Below are 19,080 nucleotides of genomic sequence, written 5' to 3'. Positions count from 1 at the left end.
TCTGACAAACTATTTCTATATTTGGTTTCACTTGAAAATGAGAAAACAAAGAAAATCTAAAGAGTGAGAAAGTTCTATTCCTAATCCTATGAATTAATATCTCCTTGAAACACAATTGCTTTAAGGTAGAAGTTCCATTGCATAGGATTCATTGATAGAAGTTGGAATTTACACCAATGTTTTAAACTAAAACAAAGAAAATAAAGGGCTTTTATTGGCCTATGATGATACCTAGGTGCTGTCTAAGGAAAAAGAAAAACTATATAAAGTAGACAATCTTCCCACCTCATTCTCTTGAGCTCAAAATTTTCCACATTTTCCTCAACAGGGATGAACTCCTGTTCCTTCGATAGGTTGGTAGATCTCATACACATTTTTCATCAATGGATTCATTTACAATGAAAATAAATAAATAAAATCACCAACCAAGGAAACTTGGCATTGATGGACTAGTTTCCTTATACTAAAAATTTCTGCAAATCACACTTACTGTTTGTAAAGACCTGAAGGCTACACCCGAAGAAAATCCAGAAGAAGAAATAACCAAGATCAAGCAGAGAACTCAAGGGCAATATGAAGTGGATAAAATGGCTTACCGCTAGAACAAGAAAAGGAATAACTTCCATAATGATGAGAGTCGATTTTACTCCAATGGCACTGAAAAAACCAACAGAGCCGAGGACAGAAAGCATGACCAGGACAACTCCTGATAAACCAAGCAATACCTACAGACCAGGTTGTCAACATAGTTAATATGACATAATAAAAAAACAATAGAAAAGGTTAATATATCTTGTAAGAAAACCGCAGAAGGCTCCAGATTCCAGAAAACGGAGAAAACCGACATTTAACCATTACATTAATGAATTACTATCAAGGTTGAAGAAATATTCGAGTTAATTCAGCTTAATGACTTCAAATGAATCTAGTAGCCTTGGTTTCAAAAATCTTACAATAAAACTTGCTTTAAATACTGTCAAGCATTAAAATCTAAACATTGAAACATTTTTTTTTTTTTTTGAGAATATGTCAACATCGGAACATTGCTACCAGCCTAACAATATATGGAAAGAAGAAATAAGCAAACTAATCTGGAAAGCTTAATTATTTCAGAAACATCAATGAAATTTCTTAATCCACTTTGGAGAACATTGCTATCAATTTAACAATATACTGACAGGAGAATGAAGCAAACTAATCTGGAAAGCTTAATTGCATCAGAAATAGAAAGAAATAAAACTGCCATGTCCACAGACAAGAAATGAGCAGATATGAATTGAGTACAGGTTGCATAGTCTCACCTTGGACGAAATATAGAAAGAAGAGAAGTGGGGTGCATCGCCCAAAGTTACTGATATGTAAGCAAACATCACGAGATAGCTTATCTGGTCAACAGTAGAAAACAATTATATTAGGATTCCTTAAACATATGAAGCTCAAATATATCAAGCTTTAGCGAAAGCAATTGTAAGTGGCCATTAGTGCTTGCATTATTGCATATAAATTTATACAGAGGAGCTCATTAATGAACTAGAAAGCAATGAAACAGTAACAACAAAACTACATCAAATACTCACTAATATTGTCAATACGTCTGCAGTACTTTCTCGTTCCAATTCCTTTTGGATAGAACTCTCAGATGAAAATGAAAGAGTAAGGTTTCGTGATTGAGCCATAGGTCTAAGCTCTTCCTGTTGAATACATTGGATAATGTTCAAACTTAGTCTCATCAATAAGAATATGAACGGAAGCAAGTCATCAAGGGAAAGAGGATAACTGAATCAAGAATATAGGGCAAAACACACACACACATTTGATTTACAAACAGTAAACTGCATGTCACAGCAACCATAATTGTCAATGCAAATGGCTGAGATGACCATTCCTCTGCTCAATGAGACAGAGAAACTGTCATCTCAACCATCTGTCATCTCAACCATCTGTCATCAACAACAGATGTTTGCTGTAGCATGGAGCATACAATTTGCAATATGCACACACCACTGCATAAAATAAGCCTGGGCATGACCGCTCCTTGCATCCCTCCCACCAAAACAGTAACACACATCTTGATGATATTGTTGTTCTCCATAGCACTTCATTTTAGGCAAATGTCATCATTCCTCATCAAAGCTCAGATGACCATTCCTACACCCAGTGTACACCTTTGTGGAGAAATGCCATCTCAACCATCAGCTGCCAACAACAGATGGTTGCTCTGACATGCAGTTTACAGTTTGTAAAACTAAATATATCCCAATATACCACCCTGTGTTCCCCCCCTGTGTTCCCTCCCCCCAAAAAAAAAACCCAAAAAAACACAACAACAAAAAAAAAGAAAAAAAATGCATACACACGTACGAACACACACCCACACGCAGGCACATGCGCGCATGACATCTTATGATTTTATTGTTCTCCCTAGCACTTCATCTTCTTTAAATTTTAATAGTTCTTCGTCAAAGCTCCCGCTTCCTTTTATTCTTCTTTTTTCTATAGAAAGCTTAGCATGCATCTCTTTACAATGGGTTACTTTCTTATGCCATTGCCTTCACCATGGACCCAAGAACCCAAACTCCATAACAGAAGGTCCATGTGATGAATACCATTTGACGAATTTCAAAATTTAATAGAATAATGAGCATTTAATTATCCAAGCATAGCACCTCAATAGAGCCAAGTATACACAACCAAGATGAGCATGTAAATATTATACAACTCAATTTGCTAATTTAAGAATGTAATGGCCATTACTGATTCAAATTGTGGGAGTAAAATGGACATATGCCATACTATTTGCATGACCAACCAGCACCTCATATATTCCGTTTACACAAGACTAGGAACTCATAACACAAAGAATTGAATACAAACCTTCGCTACATTAATGAAAGCCTTTTCCCATGCAACAGCTTCCCAATTTTCTTTTCCAGTCTCATCAACTGCATTCCTTACTGGATAAGTTATGACAAAAGCTGTAGCCTGCCAAAAACGAAGCGTAACAAGAACTCGTAAGAAAAATCAGCCCCCAAAAAAAAACATTCAGCCAAGTATGAAAAAAATTTCAGCAAAGCATCCTGTTCAAAATGATCAAATCAACTTGATAAAATTTACAAACAGCACCTGAGAAAAGTTGCTCCCCGAGAAGCCCCCTAATGCAACACTAGGATCCACAGGAGCTTGGAATGCACTCAAACATGTTTCTGCAGATGTATAATGCTGAACAGGAACATCCAACAGATGTAAAAGCAAACATTATTCAAACAGATAAGAATTTGACACAAGATATTAACAAAAGTCAAAAGTCATCACAAAGTTTTCTTAGGTCTAGTAACTATGACTTGCAAAAGCATATCAAGATCATAGAATTTCAAACTTGTTATCCCCAAGAATAGTCCAATACTTCGATGTAACTAGGTATTAAAGAATACCGTGCCTAGATATATGACATTTGCAAATGTTAGGGTAAGTTAAGCGCCTATGTCTTCAGGAAGAAAGAACCAATTCTTTAAGATGTCAAAATGTCACATTGACCGAGAAATTTACTGCCTGATGTCAAAGACAATAATTTGTATCAGTACAGGAATACATGGAATTCTGATCCTCAATGTAATCACAGAATAATGATACTTCAGATAAAATTACTCAATTCCACTGCACATAGAAAGAAATCTCCAGTGAATGTGTTCTTGTTTAATGAATTTCCACAGGTCAGGGAATGATTAAGTGTGGGTTTTCACTAAACAGATAATCTTTAACTGTTGTGCAAAGCAGTTAACAGGTTAGCTAAGAAATAGCTGTATGAAACACAAAGCTGCGACTTTAATCACAGGCCAGGGACAGTCTAGGCCAGTCAACCCTGAATGCTTTGTTAGAGATGATGAGTTGGTTCCTTGCGTTATGCGGAGCCAGTTGCATTTCCTGACGCGATGGCTATGGGATAAAGGGCATTTCTAGAGGGCTCCATATTGTGGACGCCCACTTTGAGCCAAAAGACGCTGACCAATTTCCACAAAGCTCAAATACTTATCCTTTGTGTCAAGGCAGTCTCCTTCCACCAAACAATGAATGGTATGTTATCTTTCTCAACTACAAACTGTGTCAATTGAGCCTTTCATTTCTGCTTTGCTTGGATCTAAATGGTAGACACTTTTGCACAAAACCACAGCAGAATAGGATTTGATGCGTTCGGAAAATTCCCAAAGATTGTAAGCGGGTTGACTAATAGAAATGCAAAAATATGAAATAACTTTTCTTTTCAATAACTGGTGATAACAAATCATTCTTCTCTCTTTTTTTTGAGTAAGTTGACTTTGTATTAATAGGTATAAAAGTACAAGTAAAGAGTAGATACATACACAGGAAGGGCCAGGAAATGGGTGCAGCCCCATAGGGTACAAAAATTGCTTTACAGCAATGGCAAGAAAAGAGAGAGTTGGAGGCAAGCTTAAAACATTCTTGCAGCCCCCAAAGAGATGTTGAGATTGGCTCCTGCTCTGGCAAGCGCGTCAGCAGCATGATTGGCTTCTCTATGGATATGACTCCAAGAGATCGTAGAAGAGCTGCAAATATGGGCTATCTCCGCAAAACTTGGTCAAATGTCCATGGGCAAGGGGTTAAACCAGAAGTCCTTGTGATAGTATTACTGAAGCCTCCCTCAACTAGCAGGTGAGTACTCCAATCCATGCAAATTTACAAAGTCCTTCAAGAAGTACAGTAGCCTCCTGAGGGGCCTGGGTTGCCGAGCAAACAACCATCAAAGTTTAATTTTATAACCTCAAAATCAGGCAGCTTCCAAAGAGGCCCATGGAATCCTAGGAACACGGAGATTTAGCAAGGTCTCCCAATTGCGGAAAATGTCAATGAAGTTGAAAAGTTTTTGGTTGAGGGCCCCAGAAGGTAACAAGGAATCATCTCTTCTCCAGTAGGATCCAAATTATTCATTTTAGTTCTGATTCACTGTAGTTTGCAACATTTTCATCTAAGCACCTTGTGAATCTCAATTAGCCTTCTTCATATGAATCCAATCACTCAACATAAAAGAGATAAAGGAAACAATTCAACCAGACCAGAATCTAAGGTATGCTCAACAACAAAAGTAGTAAGAAGTAAAATGTTTGCATACTAAATACGGTATTTAGGTAGAAGCAATTTGGAGTAAAAAACAGATTCAAAAAATTTACCTGAAAGCAATATTCAACATGTTGAACCCCACCATAGCTCTCATAGTTGTCTGGATCCATTTTAAAATACTGAAAAAAAAAAGAAGCAGTGCAGTTAATTGCTCTAACCATGTAGCCCAAAAAAATGAAGAAAGGGGAGTAGATGCGTCTAAAACATGTTGCACAAGATAAAAGACCAAACCGTGTAAAAGAAAACATAATATAGCCAGTGAAAATATAACATTGCCAAAAGATATCTCTGATGTCCAGTGTCCCAAGCAAGAGAATAATGCACCAATTCCACTTTGTCACATACATTCATGATGAACTTTCATTTTCCAGATAAGGATATCCAAATAAGCTGAGTAAGTGTCTTGTTGGATTTGTGACAAATTGTATCAAGAAAGCCCATTAGATATTATGAATACGCATATGAAAACAGAAGCAACACTTCATCATGCAATATGCGGCATTACCAAAGCCTAGACGGCAACAAAACGACAGTCATAATACTGTGGGTTTGCTCAGAATCACAGGAACATTAAAAAACAAGTACAAGCATGGTTAAAACAAAACTTTCACCAAATGACCCATTCAATTTCTGGGAGAAAGGATGTGTGTGCAGTACCACACCTCTGCAGGCATCAGTACTAAGGCTCTATAATGACTCGATCAGGTGAATTGTCCACATGCTTATTCAAGCTAAATTTGCCCCTATCTTACAACAGCAACCAACTCATCTCTTTGCAAGTTTCCTCAAGTTCATTTTCCAGCACTTTTTCAACCTACCAAATGGTTTATTTGATCATTAAGAATCTGTTCCTCTTTCAAATTTTTATTGTTCCTGTAGGCAATTATTATCCTAAAAAAATGAAATTCCTTCCTACCAATGCAGTTCTATAAATTGGAGATATACTAAGACAAACAGGTGCAGAAGTACTCTGCTTCAAATTTGACCAGTTGATGCCTAGTTAAGTGAAACATAAAAGTACCTAACAAATGCAAAAAATTAGGATGTTTACAAAATAATATAAATAAGAAAAAGAGTATGATTTAGGCCCAAAATATCAGGGAAATATGAAATAAAATAGAAAACATGACACAAGTGCATGCACAACCTATACATTATTAATATGTATCTTAAGGCCATCTTAGTTATTTCTAAATACTAGGGAATGCCACATAAGTGAGTAACTAAAACTTAATAAGTATTGAGCCAAAAATAAATCCAACATCACTAATTAAAGGATTTGCACTATGTACTTGGAAGCCTTCGGACTCCAGTGAGAGCATTCTTATCAAAAGGTAGTACTTAAAATCAGGATCCATTTTACCTGCAGAACACTTTGAGTGGCACAATCTGCACCAAGTGGCTTCATGCAAATGTCTGTAAGAGATATCAGAGATCCAGAATAATTTGCACGGATTCCATCAACCTCAAAGCATAAAGAAGAATATATTAGACTTACCTAACTCAGCCTATGCCAGAGAATGGCAGCAATTTCAAAAATAGAAGTTGCCTATGAACCACACAATATGCCAGAAACTGGCAACACAATCATAGAGCCTAGATCAAAAAGTGTGTGTACCACAAATGTTATATACCATGGAAAATACCAATGACCAAGCATACCTTCTTCTGTATTTCAAAAAGTAACTGAATGTTTTCCTCAGTCACAATACTGGGCGTGTTTCCCTGCCCCAGGTCTGGCACAGTTGCAAGTATAAGCTGCAAATAGAGCATCAACACAACATCAATGCATAATTTTCCATTGAAAAAATAACCCCAAAAAATTGAAAAAAAAAAAAAACCACACCTATGAGAAAAAAGAAATAAATGAACATCAAGAATATCAACAAATCAACCAAATGGAATGTCAATGGAGAAAACTTCTAGATGAAACTGAGACCAAATCATATAACATGGTACCACTACTTCTATACTGATAAAAAAGGAACATGTAAATAGAAATTTTTTCAAGAGAATGCAAGAGACAAAAGAGCAAGAAAGCTCAACATGCATACTTGCATTGTTCCCCAATCGTTGAAACTAATTTCAAAGGAGGGTAACAGGCCACTTATCCATCATTTGAAAGCCAGAGTGCACCAATAAAAGATAGCACACTTCCATAATGAAACCCATAAAACGCAACATGATAGGCATGCCATGCACTAGATTGTGTAGAAAGTGGTGTCGACTGGGGAGCTGCTCATAGGAAGTGCATATTAGTACCTTAAGTTTAATGTACACACAGTTTTGGTGAAGTAAAACGAGAGCCACCCAACAAAGACAGGCATGTCAGCCACATTTCAGCATATCCGAGTCCAACACTCAAGACGATGCATCAAAAATGCCAATCAGCACTTAAAGGAAGGGTTGCCCAATGTGAGAACTTAAATGTAACAGACTTGATGTATTAACCAGCAAAACACTCGTCCATATTCCAGAAAAGAGTGTCCCAAACCCGTACATACCCATCAAAACTTTAGACATGCATGCACAAACTTCAGTAGACAAACCTGATTTTCTTATAATTGATATTTATTATATAGTCATTATATGCAGGGATATTCATCAAAATGCTCCTAAAAGATTAACTATTCAGCATTTTACCCATGCTGTTTAGAAAAGCCCATCAAAATACACATGATCATAAGGGCTGCATTCTGCTCACTCCTCATGAGGACCTTTTGAAAGCGTTACTACTATAAATAAATAATGTCAACGTTTTAAAAAGAACACAAAAAATACACATGATCATAGAGTTGGAATAGTTGAAAATGGATAAAATTTTAAATAGCTGATATGCTAAGTGTCATTTGATAAATTTCCCTTATATATGGTTAGATATAACTATAAAAATACTTCTAATGTAGAGTCGTAGACATGTCAAAGCTCCATAATGTAAAGACATGTCTGTATCCTGCAAGGATCTTTTGAAACGACGTGTTGGAAATGGTGTCTATGTGCTTGTGACACTGAGGGAGACATTATGCCCAATGAAAGTAAAAGGTTTCTAAATCCAAAGATTATGTTTCATTGCACATACACTTTTTGCTCATTGCACGATTAAAACTCTTGAGATAAATATTCCCTATTTATTTAAATGATCTCAACTTCAACATAAAAAATTAAGCATTCATATTAAAACAATTTTTGGCAGTCCGTAGGAATTCTCACATTTCAGAAACTTGAAAATTTTGAGTTTGTCCATAGTTAGCACAGGTAAGGGCAATGTATCAATAAACAGAAAAACCAACATTCATCTAGTTTGACCCAAAAAAAGGAGTCCAAAAAAGAGTCTAAAAAAGTGCCAGAAAGTTATCAAGCGAAAAAACATGTTTCATACGCTCTGACTGAAGATATGGACCTTGATAGAACGGAATGACAGAACAGGATTCGTGTAGCTGACCCCAAATAGTTGGGATAAAGAGAGGATGATGATGATTTGTATGTGCATGTATACTTGGAGCACAGGTAAAAACATTAATCTCTAAGTAAATAAAATAAAATATTTCACAATTAGTACATAGTCACTGCTCAAGGTATAAAATGAACCTTGATAGAGAGACAAAGATAACAATGAGAAATTTATGGCAAACATTGGAAGCTTTTTTCAAAAAAGACAGTGCACCAATATTGTATGCTTTTTATTTTGACAAAACAGTTTTGGACAAATTTTTGCTAACGATAAACATACCCATGCAAATAAGAGAAAACTACTAAGATTTATGGCTTAATATTGGGAACTAGTTTTAATTGTATTACTTGCAAAATCAGGAAGTGACTGTGAGACTAGAAGCCAATATAGCTCTGGGAATATTTTTTCTCCATTAACTGCGACTGAAATGCCAAGGGACCCATAGTCTCGGTGGAGGCATATTGAACTACTAATGCACCCCCGAGTACTGCTCTCAAATATCTTGAAAAGAGAGACAAGCTTAAAATTTACAAGAGGAACCACAAAAGGCCAAAATAGTCATTGAATGCGTCTTTTTATGTCTTTCATTTAGTTTTTGAGTCATTTTATTTATTTAGGGGCATAAGTAGTAATTTCTAAAGTCTTTTTGTTCACTTAAGATCTTTTACAATAAACGGCCATGATTAGATTAGATGGATGGCCAAGATTGAGTCTTGTTTAGAGTTTTTTTATATAAGAGATGTTCTCAAGCATAATGAAGCATCTTGTTATGAACTTTATTCAAAACCCTAGAGCTTCCAATGCTCATTCTTTTATCTCTGGTTTTTGCATCTTTCTCTAATTTTGTATCTTCCCTATCTTCTTCTTTGCTAAACCCTAGCTGCAAGCTACTAGGTCTGCACAACAAGGCTCAAGCAAGAACCCAAAACATGCTAAAGGACGCTCTCTTTGGATTGTACACTCTCTTTGGACCATAGGGAAACTATATTACTAATCTTGGAAACGTGGCGAAATAGAATACCTCTGTTAGCAATACCAAGGAGAAATAGTATCACCTTGCACCAGATCTTGAACAATAAGAGACAGGTAGTAAAACCAAGTTGCTGAAAATTGTAACCCACATAAAATAAGAGAAATAGATCATATCACATATTTCTCCAACTCAGCCAACGTAACCATGAATCAGCTGATGTCTACCATCTAGTCCTTAGTATTGCACCATAAAGTATGAATCATTCCAATCTAAGAAAACGATACTATTATACCATCCGCCCAACATGATCACTAACGAACACAGATAATTGCGTAGATAGGAGGACAAAACGAACCAACCCACTTGTCCGTCCGTCCTGATCGGAACAAGGAGTTAAACCAAACTGCTAAATAATGTTACCCACATCAAATAAAAGAACACATCACATATTTCTCCAACTCAGCCACCATAACCACGAATCAGCTCATGTCTACTAGCTAGTCCTTAGTATCGCACCATAAAGTATGAATCATTGCAATCTAAGAAAACTATGCAGCTAGAAGGTTATATTGTGCCTCTTCATCTTGCAAGTCTCTTTCTAACCTTCATTGCAAGCACAAGTTGTCACTACAGAAAAACAAGCTCCTAAATAATGCAAATTCCAATGCTCACCGATCAAGTTACTAATTAAATAGTTAAATCAACTAAAAAATTTCAAAGGATGTGAAGGCCATCACACCATAAGGCATGGTAAACACATAGGTAGTAGAAACCAAAATTTGCAGCCGAAGAGTAGTTAACTATGATTTATATAATTCAAGACTCCAACACATTGTTAACCATACATAATAGTACATATTGGTGGCCACAGATGTCAACAGTGTCCAGAACATTACAAGCCATTACCATAATAGAGTACCTGTTCAATTCTATAAAATGGTGCCAAGTGGCTGTCAAAGAATTGTTTTTCTTCTGCAGCCTTACTCCCAGGACCCACCCAAAGCTGCATAGTAAATGAAACTGAGTGTTAACGGGCAGTTACAAATACCAAAAGAGGAAAAGAGTAACATTTGTCTTTTTTAATAAACTACAAAACTAATTAGTAAAAATTCCAGAATGTATAATGCTTACTTGCCCAAAAACATGCCTATGTTAAGTTACATTATGATTTCTATAAACACCATCAATGAGAAAATAAGGAAAATTGACAAAGGGAAAGGGGCCGCTGCTGTTTGGCAACATTAAACAAGAGAAAAATGCAATTATCAGTGGACCGCAATCACCAGAAAACCCAATGCTCTCTTAAGATTTAAAGGGATTTATTACAAATAATTCACTAGAACAACACGTTTTCCCCATGATCTATAGAGATCCCCATCATTTTCACATTGCCTATATCTACCACAGAAGACACAATTTCCCCATATTCTTCAATCTCAATCTCATCCAAAATTGTCACAAGGTCACTTTGTGGTCAAAATCCCAACCTGAAGCATATCGTTATCTTTCCATGCTATTGACAAGGTTGTTCAAGATCTTTGGACAAGTTAGTTGATTGGGAGAGCCCACAAAGGAGGAGTTTTGTTTCTGTTTGGATATATTCCTTCGTCTGGACCCCCACAACAATTTATTGAAGCTATTATGTTCGGTCTTCATAGCGAAGTAGCCTAGAACACCAACATACAAATACCATGTCTAGTTTATCAAAATCTTTACAAGTACCATTCCGAATGGATTGTAGTTCATCTATAGAGAATAATAGTTCAACACTTTATTCCTTCAACGATAGAAGCTAAAATCCCTAAGATTTAGGAAGCGTTTGATAACTAGAGCCGCAATTTTTCCCAAAAACTCTCAAAGAATGGGAGACCTGAAAATAGAGGGAAAAGGAGAATTGGTGGCCTGGAAACTACGAAACCTTGTTTGGTAACCTGTCTGGATTCCCTGGTTCTAGCATTTCCTCTATTTGGTAACCTGGGGAGCTAGGAACTACATGTTTTAATTGTTCATTACATACCTCATCGATTAGAGGTTTAAATTATATTTTCAAAAAGAGAAAGAAAGGGCTAGGCTATTTTAGAGAGAGAGAGAGTAGCTTCAGGGGGGTCAAAAGGTAGGATCTTGGGGCCAGGCAAAGAGAGAGAGAGAAAGCATAGGCTATGAAAGAAGGAAACGGCGGTTGGGTGGAGAGAGAGAGAGAGGCTCTGGGGGAGAGAGAAGTAGGCTCTAGGACAGACAGATTTAAGAGCAAGGAGCGGGGTAGGCTCTTTTGGGGGGAGAGAGAAGGGGGTGGAGGCTTTGTTGAGAGAGAGAGAGGTCTTTGAGGGTGTTTGTGCTTTTATTTTTGTTTGTTTGGGGGGACGGGGGTGGCGCGCGCAAATTTTTTCCCAAGCTTTCCCAAAAGTGGGGAGAAAGGGACAAGGTCGGGAGCCCAACTTTTCCCATTTTATTGTAATTTTACTCAAATGGAATGGAGAAAGCTACAGTATGGGAGGAAATTTGGGGACTTTCCTCAAGTTTCCAAGATACCAAACGCCCCCTCAATCTGATGTTGGAAAGAATTACAGCATCACTTATTGATCTCATCCAAATTGGATCAACTATGACACATTGATGATTATGGCTACTAGTTTGATCTTGTATGTAATAGAATTATTGCCCTAAGACTCCAAAAGAGACCAACGTTTTATGGAAGGAAACATCACATTACAGAGTTTGTCAGCACGTCTAATGTATGCTCCTCTGGTACTTCGATTGAAGCATATATAACAATTATTCATCAATTGTTACCATGTTGTGGAATCCAGATTTTAGTTACAAGATCTCCTAAAAAAGATAGTGATCCTGGTCCACGAATACAATCCCACACTTCCAGAGCAGGATTGCTGTCGAAATGCGATCCCATGTAGGAAAGGAAGTGCAATTCCAAAATAGGGGTAAACAAGTCAACACACTTCAATTTTTTTCCAGATTTTAGTTACAAGATCTCCTAAAAAAGATAGCGATCCTGGTCCAGGAATACAATCCCACACTTGTGGGATTTCAAAATAGGGATTGGTAGACAAGTCAACACACTAAAGGGGGCGTCACCTGGTGTGACAGTAAAAGGCTCGAGTAGCAAACGCAAGAGCGCAAGTTCGAGTCCTGAGAGCGGCCACTTTGTGCATAAGCCAAAGGTTAGGACCGTTTCCAGCCCACCCCTCCCGGGACCCTGCTTAGGTGCAACCAGCACGGGGTTACAGCCCTTTTTTTAGACAAGTCAACACACTTTAATTTTTTTTTAAGAAAAGGTTCTAAATACAAGTAATAAAATTCCCATGAGCTAAGGCAAGCAAGGCCAAACTATTGCAAAGGACTTTTTGCTGCCCCAACGAGTTATTCACTTTCCTTACTGAACTGAAGTGAGCACGGAATAAGGTATATATTCTATGTAGAGACATCAAAAATGCTTCTCCAAGCTTTCGTCCTTTTGGTTAGAGCTTTTTTTAAGATCTCATAATACTATCTCACAATTCAACAGACTCTCTGGCTTAAGTATGAGCTTGTTCCTGACATATCTTTGAAATATGGATAGGGTCCATGACTGAACGAACAATGAAACTAAGATAGATGAAAATCCATCAAAAAAACGAAGCAATAAATGTACATCAATTAAAAAGAAAGAAATAATTACTAAAATCCATGCTTCATAAACTTTTAAAAGAAACAGATTTTTTTTTTGGAAAATAATGAGATTTGCGATGTGTAAAAAGCCACGACTTTATTCAAAAGAAAAGAAATTCTTACGTCTGCATCAATCAAAAAGAAAAAATTTCAAATTCAATGCTCCTAAAATCGCATTTAATACAGGGAATGGCCAGTCCAATGTTCATCATAAATCGTTATGATGCTTTGCCTCATCCTCCTTTTCCGTGAACCAGAGTAATAATAAACTCTCTCGCATCTCTGTCTATTTCTCTCTCCATATATATATATTTATTTGCTCTCCACCTCATGCTTTAAATGTTTTTTCTTTTTTCTAAATTGAAAACAAAGCGCATATGTCAAGAAAAAGGTCATATGTCAAGAAAAAGGCACGACTTGTATATGATTTGACAAAAATAAAATGTCTTGTTATCATATTTAAATGTCAAATCGAATAAATATCTTTAGTATAATATTTTGAAGGGCTTATGTATGACGTAACTCAAGTAAATAAGTATGACGTAACTCAAGTAAATAAGTATGACGTAACTCAAGTAAAGAAATATGAGTTACTACTCTCAAAATTTATTTTAGTAAATATACTTATAATTATGGTAAAACATGTTTCAAATATATTAATTTTGCATCAAAGTATAATTCAAAAATTTGTTAGCTTTAAAACTTTTCTATTCTTATATATTTATTGTATGGGACACTCCGAAACTAGGGAATCCCAAGCAAGCAACGATCCCCAGCTCCTGCTCCCACCTTCAACAACTATGATCGAAATGCATTTTATGAATCAAAACACCAATGATAATGAATCAAGTTCCCACCAAACTCTGAACATGTTTATGTAACAAATCATCAATTAACAAACCTTCTTAACAATTGATAGAATGGAGTGCTAAACTAATCTAAGTAAATATCAACCTCGACTCAGTGTAACTTTTACATAGACTTTATGTGAAGATACACAAAATTAAAGCACAGTTCCACACATTATCCTCAAAAGGTTCAGAAAAGCAAGAAGCAAAAAGACTCCTTCTTGCAGACACACCATTACTAACCCAGAAAAGGAAAGCTTAAACGCAATAGGTGCACACCGGCATAGAAGTTCTTTATGCCTAACAGACATGGTCTATAGAAAGTTTTAGGAAGGCACAAGTTGTGAAAATACTGGAACAGGGTTTGAATTAGGATTGATTGGCAGAAAAAGAATGGACCAGTGAGGTGGTGGTCAGTGATTAAAATAAGCGCCAGAATCAGCAAAAGGCCACAATGATGGCTAAGATGAAGGCACCAAGTTAAGAGAACAAGAATTGGATACCCGTGAGTCAGAGTTCATGATGAACACCAACACTATGCTGCAATTGCACAATGGCCAGCAAAACTCAGAGACCTCAAAAGTGGTAAAACTAATATGATGGATTTGACCACAATAAAAGGCCAAATGGGCACCCCCATAGGTGGCAGAACAACCCAAGGGATGGTGGGTCATGTAGTCCAATTCCTAGTGCTAAAGCATTACATTCGACTGCAAAGAATGATGTGAAGGCCCATATCAATCAAATTTAGGCTAGCAGTAATTATGATGAAAACCCTTTCGTTAGGCTATTGAATGTTGGTTGAAGTCAATGATAAGGCAGATGATGGTGGTCAAAGTTACAGAAAATAGATGACACTGGAGCCCAAACCTAATCTCCAGCAGAGCAGTGCGGCTGAATCAGGGGAAGGTGGAGTTGTAATTGAACCTAAAATTGGAAGAACAAGAGCCAAAGATAAAGAATAAGTAATAGGGCAGTTTCGAACAGTGTGCAAAAACTCGGCTTGGGCTCCGGACTCAGCCCCTGCCCATGACGAGTAACTCGGGCAAGTCCAAAGGCCTAAACGAACCTACAACGGGCTCAAATTTTGCCTTAAAAAATATAACAAAAATAGCCAAAAATCATTAAAAATCAGTAGAAAATAATTGATTGTATTTGTGCATCATTCACTATAGGTATGATGGGAAAAAGTATATATAAAATGAAATACATGAAAACTGATATATAACTTGAAACAATTCAGAAAAATCTAAAAAATGAAAAAATGAAGAGATAGATATGTATACAAAATGAAGAGATAGATATGTATAAACATATGTATACATAATTTTATTAGTGGTTTAGTAATAAATAAATAAAATATTACTATTATTTATTTTATTTTATTTTTGTATAAAGAATTCGCCTCGGCAGGGTGCCTAGACCAAGTCAACTAGGTCGAGTTTTAAAACATGTGTTTCAACAATCCTCATTCCAATAAGGGTGCAGTTGGCATACGGATGCATCCGTAGCTGTAGAGGTAGGGTGCACCTTCAAATTTTATCATGGTATATAATTTTGATGTAAAATGTTCTTAGGATTATCTCAAAATCTATTTTTATATCTAATTATAAAATTTTAAATTTCAAAAATGATTAAAATAAAGTAGATCTATAAACATATGAAAATCTTGAAAATGGACGGTGTAGATAATATGTTGTAAAATGCCCTATTTCTGAGACTTAAAATCTTTTTATTTTTCATGGTCATACATCTCGATGTCAAGATGATCAATCAAAGGGTTTTTCAACATTAAAACTACCTTTTTCGATGGATTTTTGAGGTGCATCCGTAGTTCTACATTATAAGGTTGCATCCTTATCTAAACTTTTCCCTTCCAATAAATTGATAGCAGTGAATATTTTAATGTGAATACTCGGACATTGTTATGCTGCTCACAGCAGGAAACTCTGAACGATATATCCTGCATAAACTGTACTTACGAAGAAATCTAATCCCATTTCATATTCATTGAATTCCCTCAGCTCAAATGCCCACAATACTTGACAACATTGCACAATGCACCACTCCCAAAGTGAAATTAACACCCATAAGTTAAATCTAGATGCTAAATGGATGAACTCTGAGAGCAAAAACGAGTCGTCAACCCAAACCACCTATCTCAATATAAGTAATACTTCACAGATTTAAATTAAAAGGAACTCAATACTCCTAGGAAGCTTGAACCTCATAGACATAACGTAGAGAAAAGTACAATAAAGAGCTAGTACCAATTTGATCATGAGATATTGCCTCAAGCATGTGATGTTCCCTCAAGAAACATTAGCAACAAAGTATATGAAATTATGAACCATTCAAATGATGCATTAATAGCAGCAGCATTAAAGTAACACTTTTTTTGGTGAATAAAAAAGTGGTAAGTCAGTGGGGATTTGGGCCCCTACCCTTTGGAGAGAATGGAGTCAGAGACCTCACCATGGAGCTGGGCATTACTACCGCCAAGGCCCCAGGCCATTCTCATAGCATTAAAGCAACATGCAATATGCTACGTGTAAAATGTGAAAAAGTGTGAGAAATTTCCACCAATTTAATTAATTTTGTTGTAGGTAATCAGTTTTTCATGCTAATTAACCCATGATCAGAGATCAGAAGCCATTCAAAGCAAGAAATTTGACTTCATTTTGTAATGCCAAAGCTTATCATTGATTTTTATCATTTTGGTACTACGTAAATTACCCAAAATTATACACATCAACACAAGACATTTGCTGTAATCATGTTATCGAAGGACCCTAAAGATGTTCAAGAATAAAAGGTAGCATTTTAAAATCAAGAGCCCTATAATAATGGCAACAATCAAGTTGACCAGGAACTCTCGAGTTCATGAAACACCCAAGGCAAGAAAGATGCATGTAGATATCTCGCCAGATATTCAAAACTTCAACTGACAGCTGAAATCAAAGAGCAGTGGCATAAAAATAACTCAAACAACAAGATTAACTATCTTATCAGAAACTAAAAACACACCCCATGTATTACAAGCGATCAGGATCTCTATCATGTGAGGTTCTAACCCAACAAAGTTTCTCCCAGTATCAGTAGAGCATACCTTCTCAGGCCGTGACTCCACCTTGAACCGTATAAGACCAATAGAAAGTAGAAGAGCAATAGCCACCGAAGAACAAAGAACAAGAGTCGGATTCCTCGCAACCCACGTTCCATATCTCCTGTGCATTAAAAGAAACATTCATCCACAACTGAAAATACATAAAGGAGGGATTGGAGAAAATATGTGTTATTCACAAGGAAAAGACCTGTAGAAACTAGAAATGTATTGTTGAATTAGAGGAAGATGCAACTCCTTAAGCATTTGTGGACCGTCATCTGACATCTAACAATAGAAAACACTCCAAAGTCATAATCCTTCCATAAAATCCGTATGACAGTAAGAATCAGCGCACGCACACTCATGCACATGCTCGGGTGCTTGTCCATCAGGCCTCCCTCACACACAGACATGCACACACAGATAAGCAAGCACACATGCTCGCAGGCACCACATACATGCACATGAACATTCAGTCACCCACCCAAAGTGCACACACTCGTGCGCGCACACACGCTCACAAAATAACATAAACACACAGATTCTCATATATATGAAAATCTGTGTGTACGTATGTATGTATATATATTATATAGATAACAAACATACACATGCATACATCCATATATCATACATAAGTAATCTAAGCAGAGGAAGATAATATAGCACTTCCTGAAGTAATTAATATCCATACTGCAGGGGAAGATAATATGCAATATGCAGGGCAAAATGATATATATATATATAACAAACATACACATGCATTCATCCATATGTCATACATAAGTAATCTATGCAGAGTAAGATAATATAGAGCTTCCTGAAGTAATTAATAGCAATAATGCAGGGGAAGATAATCTGCAATATGCAGGGGAAGATGATATAATGCATCCTGTAGTAATTAACATCAATAATGCAGGCAACACAAAAGGCCCATGTGAACCCCCTCAAAATCGACCAATAAGACTGATTGAGAACCAAAATTTTTGCAGAACCATTCTCATGACCTCTAAGATGAGATCCTGGAAACAAAAATAGATGTCGAGCTCTAAAAATGCTCCATCTTGAGTAGTTTTTCAACATCTAATTCAGACCGTCCATTTCAGTGGGCCCCAGATCAATCAGATTTTCATCATTTTAAGAGATCCAAATCCATTTTTTGAGGGTGGAAATGGATTTGCAGGTGGGCAGGAAGGCTGTATCTTTAGAGGATCATGGTACTCTATGCTTTATGTTTGAAATCCAGAGTTTGTTGTCTCAAAATCCCAAACTTCCTAAAGTACAAGAGGTTGTAATCCTTGGAAGTTTCAAAATGCAGATAATAGGCAAGGTTCCAACTCTTTAAAGATTCCATTGGAAACAGTCATTTCAAGACAGGGTATTGATGAAAAAATAAAACCAACGGTCATGCTAAAACCAAAAAGTGTGCTACTGTTTTGGAGAAGCATCCAGTGGCCGCGCTGAAAACCAATGGCATTAAAATACAGTACAATCCACACCCATCCTTTACTAATTAAGCACTGGATGAAATCACAGACTTGTATTCTCAGGTGACAACAAAAGGAAATAATTACACTCACCTGTGCAGGCCGGATTTCCTTCTCCTGCTTATCAGCAGAACGCAGTTGGTTTTCATCCTCAGCATTTAGCAAGGGCCTCATTCGAGGTGAATGGCTACTTCTTACTCGTGTTCGTCTTAAAATACCCCACCCAAAAAATGTAGAGATTAAGACAATATAGATTATTGTCAATGTGAAATCCACACATCTGACCTGAAAGCATCAAAAGATGGCATCTCATCATATTAATAAATCTCAAAGCAGATTTCCACAAGCTAAACATCGCTGTAGGCAGGATACAGCAAGACAACAATCGTTAGTTTTCAAGTAAAGTTATGCATTCATCT

At 36.6% G+C, this 19,080-nt stretch overlaps 1 protein-coding gene across 4 annotated transcripts in view; it reads right to left on the bottom strand.

The window, feature by feature from the left end:
- LOC18445553 (uncharacterized) overlaps window positions 1–19,080 on the bottom strand; it is a 77,172-nt gene that overhangs the window by 39,854 nt on the left and 18,238 nt on the right. For 2 of the 4 annotated variants that reach the window (XM_088847508.1, XM_088847509.1), the window contains exons 8-19: window positions 18,755–18,946; window positions 17,383–17,459; window positions 17,178–17,295; window positions 10,477–10,560; window positions 6,796–6,891; window positions 6,497–6,549; window positions 5,184–5,252; window positions 3,124–3,219; window positions 2,875–2,982; window positions 1,578–1,691; window positions 1,302–1,385; window positions 597–725 (exon numbers count right to left, since the gene is read on the bottom strand). In XM_088847508.1, coding sequence (XP_088703634.1) covers window positions 597–725; window positions 1,302–1,385; window positions 1,578–1,691; window positions 2,875–2,982; window positions 3,124–3,219; window positions 5,184–5,252; window positions 6,497–6,541 — 645 coding nt within the window. In that variant the 5' untranslated portion in view covers window positions 6,542–6,549; window positions 6,796–6,891; window positions 10,477–10,560; ... (1 more) ...; window positions 17,383–17,459; window positions 18,755–18,946. Of the gene's footprint in view, window positions 1–596; window positions 726–1,301; window positions 1,386–1,577; window positions 1,692–2,874; window positions 2,983–3,123; window positions 3,220–5,183; window positions 5,253–6,496; window positions 6,599–6,631; window positions 6,892–10,476; window positions 10,561–17,177; window positions 17,296–17,382; window positions 17,460–18,754; window positions 18,947–19,080 lie in introns of all 4 variants that reach the window. The other 2 variants (XM_088847507.1, XM_011629244.3) reach the window with 2 other exon arrangements.

Source organism: Amborella trichopoda, chromosome 9, assembly GCF_054954075.1.
Source record: "Amborella trichopoda isolate Santa Cruz 75 chromosome 9, AtrichopodaSantaCruz75HAP2 v2.0, whole genome shotgun sequence".
NCBI lineage: Eukaryota > Viridiplantae > Streptophyta > Magnoliopsida > Amborellales > Amborellaceae > Amborella > Amborella trichopoda.
Note: the sequence above shows the minus strand (reverse complement) of the source record. Positions and strands in the feature narration are given on the sequence as shown.